The sequence below is a fragment of the Sinocyclocheilus rhinocerous genome, unplaced genomic scaffold, assembly GCF_001515625.1.
Source record: "Sinocyclocheilus rhinocerous isolate Xijiao unplaced genomic scaffold, SAMN03320098_v1.1 scaffold638, whole genome shotgun sequence".
In the NCBI taxonomy this organism is placed as follows: domain Eukaryota; kingdom Metazoa; phylum Chordata; class Actinopteri; order Cypriniformes; family Cyprinidae; genus Sinocyclocheilus; species Sinocyclocheilus rhinocerous.
The window spans coordinates 139,041-150,641 of NW_015664206.1; the positions used below are offsets into that span (position 1 = coordinate 139,041).

Below are 11,601 nucleotides of genomic sequence, written 5' to 3' on the forward strand. Positions count from 1 at the left end.
TCTTCCTAGTTTTGTTTTGTGTTCCAATACAAATATCTAAACATCCTTAAATCAAGATACATTTACTTGAGATGCAAACTGAAGTCTTGTTTTCTGAGAAATTGGTTGGGTTGGTTACTAACGACCCTCAGATCAGAAGTCTCGAGTCTCTATGATATTCAGGTCTCTATATATGGCTTGGGCCTCTCCTTTAATGTAAGTCTGTATATTTTCACCTGTTTTTTTATTTTCCATGCATCAGGTAGAAATCATAAGTCTGATCACACAGCACACCTCTCCTCAACAAGAAACATGATTTGAGGAATGGTTCATGTCATGTCTTGCACACAATAGTAATCCTCAATGCATCAATGCACTCTGAGATGTTTAGGAGAGTTCATCATAATCTCTTGCCTCTTTCCCATAGGAGAACCACTACAGGTTTATTAGCTTAGAGGTTAGTGGTTACTAGACTGCACTGGACTGGTGACCCTTTTAAGATGACACATGAGGATTGGTTTGAGCTCTGTATGAGAGGACTAACACAGTGGGTTTAGATTAATAGTGCATTTTGGGTAAACCTTCTAGCAACAGATCCTAAAATATCTCCTTTTTTTATTTTATTTTATTAGGGTTTCTTAAAAGCAATGATGCTGTTGTGACACATCAGAAGGGGTTGGATCCATTTGCAGTTTATTAGGAATCGTCAGACAATACAGGGTCAAATACCGGCAAGGCAGAACAGTAGAGACAAGGCAGCGGCAGAATCGTGAACCAGGCGAGATGGGAGATCGCTAATATTCAGGGGACAGTTCCCTCTGGTGGTGCGGAGGAGGCGGTACGGGAGCGTCCTCTGTAACAGATGCAATTTTTTGATGTTTGTATACTTTTTCTTGCAATGTATAATGCAGAGACAATAGGTTAATTCACTCTGATGAGTGTAAATGCTGTGATTTATTTGATCATCAGGGCAGTGTTATTTTAGTATCACTGATACACTATTATTCTTTTTGATTGAGGAATTCAATATTTTCAATTACATTTATTTTTATAAAAAATATATATTTTCATTTGTAGTTAAAGGGGTCATATGATGCTGCTAAAAAGAACATTATTTTGTCAGCACCTTCACGACATGGCGGCGACAGCAACAATACTACAGCGAGAATCAAAGTTACGCCTTCTTTCTTTGCGTGAACATTTGGGCGGCGTTATGCAAATCTTCCCACATCGCGACGTAGACATGTGGGGGCGTGTTAGAACAAGCCATTTTAGGTAGGCGTGGTTGACTCTTAACTTTTATAAAGAATATCTCTTTGGATTTGAAACTTTAGTCTTTGCAACTTTACAGATCTTCTTTATGCACCAAGAGCTTGTAACACTCCAAAGAGAAAGGAAAAATTGAAATCGCATCATATGACCCCTTTAAGGTTTTAGTCATTTGTGGTGTGTTTTGCATACAAGACTTAGCAAAGAATAACAGAGAGAACCGGGCTTTTATTGGGTGAGCTAATGCTAATGAGACACAGGTGCAAACAATGAGTGCTGACGAGACTGGGCAAAGGATTATGGGACATGTAGTTCCTGAGGCAGAAACAGTCTGGGGTGGAATGCCCGCTAGTGGACCGGTGATAGTGACAATTCGATTTTTTGTTTTCATTATAATAGGGCTTTAAAGCATGCTCTCCTAATGACAGCTGCTCATTTAGTCATATCGTGAGAGACTGTGGTTAACTATCACAGACCTCCGATTATATGCCACATGTCACCATGCTGACCGCTCTGTGTCCTCACATGCAGAGACGACGCTGTGTGTTCTCAGATAAACCATAATCCCTTTTAGCATTTATGGAAATTATAGCTGCACTATGGCTGTGTTTCATTTCATATTAATGACAATGGGCTGGATGAGCTCAGTGAGTGATTATCTACATAAGGCCGAGCTGAAGCAAGCATTGTCTGCAGATAGATCTGCATGGTCACAAGTACAGAAATGATGAATTAGAAATGTTATATTCACAAATTCACACTCTAAAGCCATGTTGGATGTGCTCAATGTAATAAGTGAGATTACTTACCCAGCATCGCTGCTGTATCCGCATATTAAGGCATCCTTGGATCCTTCAATTTTGTAGAAATTGTCTAAGGAAACAAGAGCAAATAAAATTCAGTGAGTTTTGCAAGACACGTCAGAGACCTTTGAATCAATGACACTTCGAATCAGGGTTGTTATTGTTAACTAAAACTGAAACCAGAAAAAAAAAAAACATTTTCGTTATTTGAAATAAACATTAACTAAAATAAAATAAAATATAACAATGTTATTATTATTATCATTATTTAAATATAATTATTTTATTAATAATTATAATTTGTATTTATAATTAATTAATAAGTATTATAAGTATTATTGTTATTATTATTATTAACTTATTTAATTTCTACTAGTTGCCAATGCAAAATTTCTCATTTTCATTTAGTTTAAACTAAAGTACTAAAATAACTAAAAACTAAAACTTAATAAAACTTTAAAGACATGTTAAAAAAAACTAATAAAAATGACAAAAACACAACAAAATTGTTAAAACTTGAACTAAAATTAAAATGAAAACAGAAGATATGAAGATAAAATGTAATTCAAAATATTAACAAAAACTTTAGTATACTAAAATAACAGTGCTTTGAATGTCTGTTCAGTTTGTACAGTGTACATTAGTATTTTAAACGTCTCTAGTGAAGCCACTAAGCTTAGCAGAACCACGCTGACCTCTGTAATGTTGATCTAATACTGACTGACAAACGTTATCTTGGTGAGTTTCATTGATTTGTTTTCAGCGCCGATCACTGAACCTTGTTCAACATTATAATGCAGGGGTGTGACAGCAAATCAATGTGATTCACGATTCATTGGTTTTCAGTTCAGTGCAAAAGTGATTTGTTTTGTCAATTCAGAATGGTTTAATTTGATTCAGTACGCAATTCAGCACACTGATTTGATTTAGTGAGCATTTTAGCTTTTTAAATTGTATTGATAGGGTTCTTAAGATGTTCCATAATGTGTCACATATAGACGGTTCACATTTAATCTGTTGATTTCCAGCAGCACGAGCCAGAGTTATTATCATTAGCTAAAACTAAAAACATATACAAAATATGTTACTTAAAATAAAATAGACATTAACTGAAATTAAATAAAACAACTTAAACTTGTGTCGTTTCATCTAGTTGCCAACACAAGGCAATGAAAATTCAAATTTTCGCTTAGTTTGAATTGAAGTACTACAATAATTAAAACTAAATAAACTAAAATTAATAAATACTATATAGACATTATAAAAAATAACAAAAATGCACAACAAAATTAACTAAAATTAAGGTTAAACAAAATATAGAAATAAAATATCATTCAAAATATTAACAAATACTATAATAGTATATGAATGATACAAAAATAACACCGACATGTGCCACTGCAACTGTTAGTGATTAGACAAATTTAAGCTCAACTTAATGCAAATGAGCAGCGATGCGGTTTAGGTAAGAATGGATTTTTAATTGCATTGAGAAAACAAATGAACCATTACACCCCTACCATGTGACATCAACGTTTACAGTAGAGTTAACGTTTGCCATGCATATGAAGCATTATATCCAATAAAAATCGGCTGAACCTTCATTAGTTAAGAAGTCCTTGATGGACAGCCAGGTCTTATTGTTACAAACGAAGCTCCCGTTGCCGGGGTAGGTGGAGTTCATGCAGTGGGCGGGGCTACGAACACACTTCTGTCGTAGGATTCCCATAAAGAGCTGTAGTCCAATCAGAGCGAAGACACTGAGACAGAAAACAGTGAGGATCATCACGTCCGCAAGCTTTTTAACCGATTGGATGAGAGCACTGACAATGGTCTTTAAACCTGAAGAAATAAAAAAACAATTGTTACATTCAAATAAATAAATTAATTGGCTTTCTAGTGCCTGTATGAAAGTTAAGCAGATAGTGGGGCTGAACGTGTCCCTCACCTGGGATCACTGATATAGTTTTTAGAGCACGCAGAACTCTGAACGTCCGTAATGCTGATACGTTGCCGAGGTCCACAAACTCTGTCACATACCTGGAAAGAAAAAGACATCAGTCATTCTCCAAAAGAGCTCAGCTCTTTAAAATAAGGGTCAAAGGGTGTAAATGCAAAAATGTGCCGCTTCTGTATTTCTTAAAGTGCATATTAATATATTAGAGATTAATTCTTATAAAATGTGTGCTAATTGAGTTATAGCATTTACCAGTTGCCTTTTTACCTATAGGACTACATGTCTAGGCCTAAAACTTTTTTTTTAATTTTATTAATTGAACAATATGCAAATGTTGTCTGAGCACCTAACTGAAATAAGTTTGAGTTGAAAAACTGAAATTAAAAAAATAAATAGAAATATTTAAAAGAACAAAAACTGATACATATGCACATAACAAAATTACTAATAAATAAAGCCAAAATTAAAATTAAAACTCAAAATATAAAAATATATTTAAAAAAATATCTATTTCAAAATATGAATGAAAACTATAATATGTTATATATTATTAATATATAGTATATATTATAATACATAATATAGTATATTAATAAAACTAAAATAACACCGGTCTAGTTTTGTGTTAACCACCTTGTTCCTGTGTGTGGAAAAACATTCCCTTTCTGATATCCTTATGCATATCATGTGTAAATTAATGTAAATACCTTCTTTAGTCATGACGTGATATAACTTTACACAGACAAGGTAAGTAAGCGATTTAACACACTAGTTTCATGTTAACATGTAATGTTTTAGTGTTGTGGCTATATTTTTGAAACTGTGTAATTTATTGTTTCACCTCACTGCTTTACCCCATAGACCCCATAAGTGCTTTTTGTTCAAATTATTTCCTGTGTTAATCACATTTCACATATGCTGTACATACAGCTTAAATTGTACTGAAACCAGAACATTCTTTTAAAAACTTTATACGCCACCTCCATCTCCCCACAGTATCCAGCAGTAGTCTGTCTCTCTGTCTCTCTCTTTCAGTTAATCCACTCCTCTGATTGGTGGAGCTGTAATGCTGGATATTTAGGTCACCTGACAAATCCGGATCTGGATACCCGCATCCCTTGATTTACATCTTCCTTGATTCCTCTCTTTTTCTATTCACACTCAACTCCAGTCTCGGGTCTCCTTGGGTTGGTGTTCAGCACCATGGACAGCTCCATAAATGACCATATCTCATGGGAATGTGATCTGCTGATATTTACTTAAAGAACAGCTCGTTTTTGTTTCTAAGCCCTAGTTCATATTTCCGTTAAATTATATTTACACATAGCAAATTTGAATATGCACAAGATCCATTGAGATCAAACGTTTCAGTGAATAACAACTTAAATTTCTGTTGTTCACACAAAGAAATCATATGACTTGAAATGTGACAATTAAGTCATATGAACTACTATCATCATCATTTCTGGTGTTGTTTTGTCATTTATGAAGCATGATAGTATAAGTCACTGTCCACTTTTGTTAGATTTAAAAGTGCAGCATGAACAATAAGCTAAATTTCTACTTTTATGTTCCAGGGAAGAAAGAAAGTCATACAGTTTTGGACTGATATGAGGGTGAGTAAAACTTACATAAAATGCATAAACATTGCATTTTATTCATGCAGTTGTCTCTCTATAGCTCCCAATAATATGTCTTAATAAGATATTTAAATGCTTAGTTTTATGATCAAAACATATAATGCAATGATAAAGATTTCTCAACATAAAGACACGTGAAGCATAAGCTGAAGGTGGACATTTTTTGGAATGATACTAAAAGGCCTTTTACTTGCTAAAAAAGCATAAACAATCGATCAGAGGACAGAAGGCATGTAGTAGATTGTATACGACATTGTGTATGATCATTTCAAGGTTTTAGAAATTTACATATCAAATATGATACAGTAGGCTTTATAGGGTTAATAAAACCAAATATCAAACTCACGCCATGACGATGACACTGAAATCCAGCCAGTTCCATGGGTCTCGGAGGAAGGTGAAGGGCTCTACGCAAAACCCTCTGGCCAAGATCTTTATTACAGACTCAAATGTGTAAATGCCAGTGAATGTATACCTGCGGGAATATAAAAGAAACATCCACTATTTACATTTGAGTTATGTTACTAGCCACTACTAAGTGGACTTCTTGTAAATAAACATAATGAAACATGCATAAAATTAGTTCATTGATTATTTTGATGCAAGTGGTGAATCGTTAACATGCTGCATGCTCAGATTCAATCTCTTAGAAATCGATCTCATGCATGCATATGATGTTTTATTGCAGCTGGGTCATCGTTAGGGCATCTAGAGGTATAATCAGTAAATATGGAAACTCTATGGTCATCTGTTACAATCTAGGTTACGGCTTAGACACTGGAAACCTGCGCTATGCAGCGTTAGCTTAAATTGAACACTGTCACGCTCCTGTGTCAATGCGCTGTAATGTTATAGCTCTTCAGAACATAACAGGAAGTGACATCATGGGAATGTGGCATTCCTGATGCTGCAGGCAGAATGCTGGAGACATGATTCTTACCAATGCGGTTATCAGGACCTTAGCAAAGCATTAAATTAAGACAAAAACTCTTTTTAGCATTTCAGTACACATTCTGAAGCACTTATAAATGCTAATGTTATATTCTTGTGCATTAAATTCAACATGAAATCAAATTAATGCACACTTATTTCCTACTAAATATCTATTTCACTCAAAAATGCATCATTTTGGAAGTAAAATGGGTTGTGAACAGGTTGACGTTAAAATGCATGCAAATTCTTGAAATTAAATATGAAACTGTTTTTAGAGTTAAAACAGTGAACAAATATCAATATACAGATCTCTTAGAGATCACCAAAATTATAATTAATTAAATATTTGAAATGCCAATATATTAATTAATTAGTAAAGTATTTTATTTTTAGTATTAATTTCATTATTATTTTTCAATAATTAAGGTATGACTGATGAGTTTTATTTAAAACTAACAAAGAATGAGTGCAAATTCTTTAAATACTTTTTTAGAGTTTAAAATGGTGAACAAATAAGAATATGTACAGACATCATCTAGAGATCACCAAAATGATGATTATATTTTTTTTATACAACCCCAATTCCAGAACAGTTGGGACATTTGGGAAATGCCATAAAATCAAGAATATGTTATTTGTTCATTCTTTTTCGACTTTATTTAACTGACTAAAGTACAAAGAAAATGTTCCCAATGTTTTCACTGGCCAACTTAATTTTATTTTGTAAATATAAACAAAATTTGATTTTGATGGCTGCAACACACTCCAAAAAAGATGGGACAGAGGCACGTTTAACACTGTGTCACATCAACTTTCCCTTTAGTTACAATGTTTAATTTTTGGGGAGTTTAGGATACTTATTGTTTAAGTTTTGCAAGCAATATTTTTGTCCAATCTCGCTTGATACAAGACTTCAGATGCTCAGCAGTCTGTGATAGTCGTTGTCTGATTTTCCTTTTCATGACTGGTCATACATTTTCAATGGGAGACAGATCTGGACTGCAGGCACGCCAGTCTAGCACATTCACTCTGTGTCTACGAAACTACGCTGTTGTAGCACATGCAGAATGAGACCTGGTCTTGATCTTATAACCATGGACATCCCATGAAAGATGTCATCTCGATGGCAATATATGCCTCCTTACAATTCCAATATATGCCTCCATGTCAATGGTACCTTCGCACATATTCCAGTCACCTATGCTGTTTGCACTGATGCACCCATATACCATGACAAACGTTTGCTTTTGCATCTGTCGCTGGTGAAAGTCTGGATGGTCCCGATGGTCTTTGGGACTGAGAACTCGACGTCCATTTTTCCCAGAAACAAGTTAAAATATGGACTCAACTGACCACAGCACACATTTCCACTGTCTTTTTGACTATCTAAGATGAGCTCGGGCCCAGAGAACCCCGCGACATCACTGCATAGAATTGATGTATAGATTTCTCCTAGAGTATCAGAGATTCGAGTTGCACTTCTTGATGCAGCAGCAGACTGTGTTAAGTGACAGAGGTTTTCTGAAGTACTCCTGAGCACATGAGGCTATATTTAACACAGCAGCATTACGGTTTCTTATGCAATGCCATCTGAGGGCTCAAAGGTCATGCACATTCACCTGAGGTTTCCTGCCTTGTCCTACACACATTGAGATTTCTCTGGATTCCCTGAAGTTTTGATTTATTTGACACTTCTCTCATAAAATTTGGCACAAAGTGATGAGCTTTGCTTGCAAAGACTGAGATGCTCTTTTTATACCCAAACATGATCTCCTCACCTATTACCAATTCACCTGCTTACTGTGAACTGTTTCAAAACAGTTTAATTTGGATATTTATTCATTTATTTTTGCAGTACAAACAGGTTAGCGGTCAAAACAAATTCAAATAAATATGCAGCTGAACAAATATAAAGATCACCAAAATGATGCCGTTGTGATGGTAGTAGTAAAATCATGTTCACAGTAGTTTGAAATATATTTTTAAACATTTAAAAACAGAATAAAGGTATAGCTCACTCTAGGTATTTGGTCCACAGCGGAGGATCCGACATAGCCATGAAGGAGCAGTTTGTCAAAATTGTGCACATGATGAACAAGCTAAACAAAGTGAACATGTTAAGGAAATGAGCAGCAGTTCAGGGTTGAGTTGAATCGAGAATGCCTTAAAAATTACAGTTAAATTACTGAAATTAAATTAAGATGGCAAACAGCATGCAGAATAGTAACTGGAACTTGAATTGAAGGAAGCAGAATTAAAATGGAATGGATTTTTAAACATCTATGTTGTGTAACTGTTATGTTTTAATACATCTTTTCAGTACATACTTTACAGCATTTTTCAGTATGAATTACTCAAATGTGTTATAGACCTGGTATATATTATATTATAATATAGTATAGTATTATATACATTATGTTTTGTTTAAACATTTTAAATTACATTTCTGTGTTGTGTGATTGAATTTCTTTGCAATTCATTTTGCCCAACCCTGCAGAAGTAACTTACCACTATTAACCTCAGAGTTGAAATGTCTTTGTTTTTAAGCATGAATTGGAAAACTGGAAATGTCTGACACCATTTATTGTATTTCAGAATGACTGTGCCTGTGACAAGAGTTACGGATGACCCTCACCGAAGTAAGTTACAGTTACGATCGAACTACACAGTAAATGAGGACTTTGGTAATCTAAGTTCTACATCATGTCTAAACAACCTTTTGCAGAAGCTGCTATCCTGCAATATTCATGATGTCATTTCTCTTTATCCTTTCTGAACATATGGAAGGATTTTACCCCAGTGATAGGCAAGCATCTGTTCCTTTTCTCGGTTTTCTGTATTCTGTATGTGAGGTTTTAATAGAGCCTGAACATGGACTCAGTGTGGGGATTTTCAGAGCCTGTGGCATTTGGGGATAACACAAGATATCACTGGCTCTATCTGAACTGCTTATAATAAACATCCAGTCAGAGGAGACGCTGCGGCACACTATAGTGTTTCAACTAGAAGTAGATCATTCTACAATAGTGGTGGAAAATGCTCTAAGTCTTGCTAATGTCTGGAAAATTTAGTATGAATGCTCCTATTAACAGTAACTTAGAAGACAACCTCATCGTGTTATTTGTGCTTTTGAAAAGTTTTTGTTTGTAAATTGCTTAGAGCATGAAAATATACATTGTAAAAAAATATTTTTCTAAGTTGTACATAAAACAAAGTAGGGGTGGGCGATGTGGCAAAAATATCTTTTCACGATTTTTTTCAGGAAAATCACAATTTTATCACGATTCTTTGTCATGTTGGTTTTACTATTTTGCAAGTTGTCTGAGCAGTACAGCCAAACTAATTTCCCTATTTTAAAAACAAAGCCTGACAACGTAACAAAATATAAAATAAAAAAGAATGGCAGACATTTAGGCCAAAGTGGGCGAAGATTAAAAATCTTTGCCATTATTTTATCTTTGTTATTAAAAAATAAGAACAAAGATTCACATTGCAAATACACATGCAAATAAAACAAACAGTGCTTTATTTTTCAGGTACAGTTGGTGTATTTAGCAGTAGCATTCAAGAAATTGAATAAACAAATATAAAAAAATAAAACACTATATACACTTCAATGTATAAATTATACATTTATTCTTATTAAAGCAACTGTATCAAAGTTCTTCAGTCAAGAGCAGTGAGTGATTTTTTTCACCCAAAAATTGAACTTCTGTCTTCATTTACTCACTTTGTTTTAAACCTGAATTAGTTTCTTTCTTTTGTTGAACGTAAAAGTTATTTTGAAGAATGTGGGTAACCAAACAGCTGCTGGTCCCCATTGACTTCCATAGCATTTTTTCCTACTACTTTTTCCCTCCCAAGTCAATGGGGACCAGCAACTGTTTGGTTACCCACATTCTTCAAAATAACTTCTATTGTGTTCAGCACAAGGAAGAAATTAATACAGGTTTGAGACAACATGAGGTTGAGTAAATAATGACAGAATTTTAATTTTGGGGTGAACTATCCCTTTAATGACAAGCGGCAGCATGTTTAGTACTATTAGTCTGCTGTCGCTTTAAGAGCTGCATGCCTCTAATATACAGGTACACTTCCGTTTTACTCTCAACTGTTTACTTTCACTTTAGACATAACCAACTGTGTTTATATGTAAACCTTGTGTGTTTTTGACAGTATTAACGCAATCAGACGCGAACGATAACTTAGTCCAGGAACCAGGCGCTGTTTGACAGGCTTTTTAGCGTGTGAGCGCTTCAAGTGTACGCTCAGAAAAAGCGCATGTCAGAACAGCACGTGAATGAAAAGTTTAACCGGCAAGACTTTACAGCACATGAAAAAAATTTTTACTTTTTGTGACATAAATAATTGTAACCAGTGTTAAAATGCCGATAACTTAGTCCAGGAACCAGGTGCTGTTTGACAGGCTTTTTAGCGTGTGAGCGCTTCAAGTGTACGCGCTCAGAAAAAGCGCATGTCAGAACAGCACGTGAATGAAAAGTTTAACCGGCAAGACTTTAAAGCACATGAAAAAAAATTTTACTTTTTGTGACATAAATAATTGTAACCAGTGTTAAAATGCATTATTATAATGTCTGGAGATTGCGTGTTATGTTGGAAATTGGTTGTTTGTCCACTGTTTGTTTTAATGCATTATAATTTCTAAAGTTATAAAGTTGCACTGTAAAAAAACAAAAAAAACAAGTTGCATTTCATGCATTATAAGGGGCATAATTAATGCATTAAAATAATACATTTTATAATGCATTATACTGTGTATAAAGGCTTCAAGTAAAATGTTAACTTTTTTATTTATTATTATTTTGTCAATAATTAATATATGATGGGTGAGTTTAATTTTGGAAAAACTACGAAAAAACGTACTTTGAAATGTCATCGGAGTTTAAAGGAGTATAAAAATAGTGTGTTCTAGTAAAGCAATAAGACAGTAACATGGAGTGACACTTTGATACAGTCTATAATAAATATCTGTCCCTCTCTCTGCTAAATCGGTTTTAAT

The 11,601-nt window shown here is 34.3% G+C and overlaps 1 protein-coding gene across 1 annotated transcript in view; it reads right to left on the reverse strand.

Moving 5' to 3' along the window:
• LOC107729959 (sodium channel protein type 2 subunit alpha-like) overlaps positions 1–11,601 on the reverse strand; it is a 52,885-nt gene that overhangs the window by 31,525 nt on the left and 9,759 nt on the right. The window contains exons 4-8 of the mRNA XM_016540695.1: positions 8,600–8,689; positions 5,995–6,123; positions 4,000–4,091; positions 3,651–3,893; positions 2,058–2,121 (exon numbers count right to left, since the gene is read on the reverse strand). Of these exons, the coding sequence (XP_016396181.1) occupies positions 2,058–2,121; positions 3,651–3,893; positions 4,000–4,091; positions 5,995–6,123; positions 8,600–8,689 (618 nt within the window). The remainder of the gene's footprint in view (positions 1–2,057; positions 2,122–3,650; positions 3,894–3,999; positions 4,092–5,994; positions 6,124–8,599; positions 8,690–11,601) is intronic.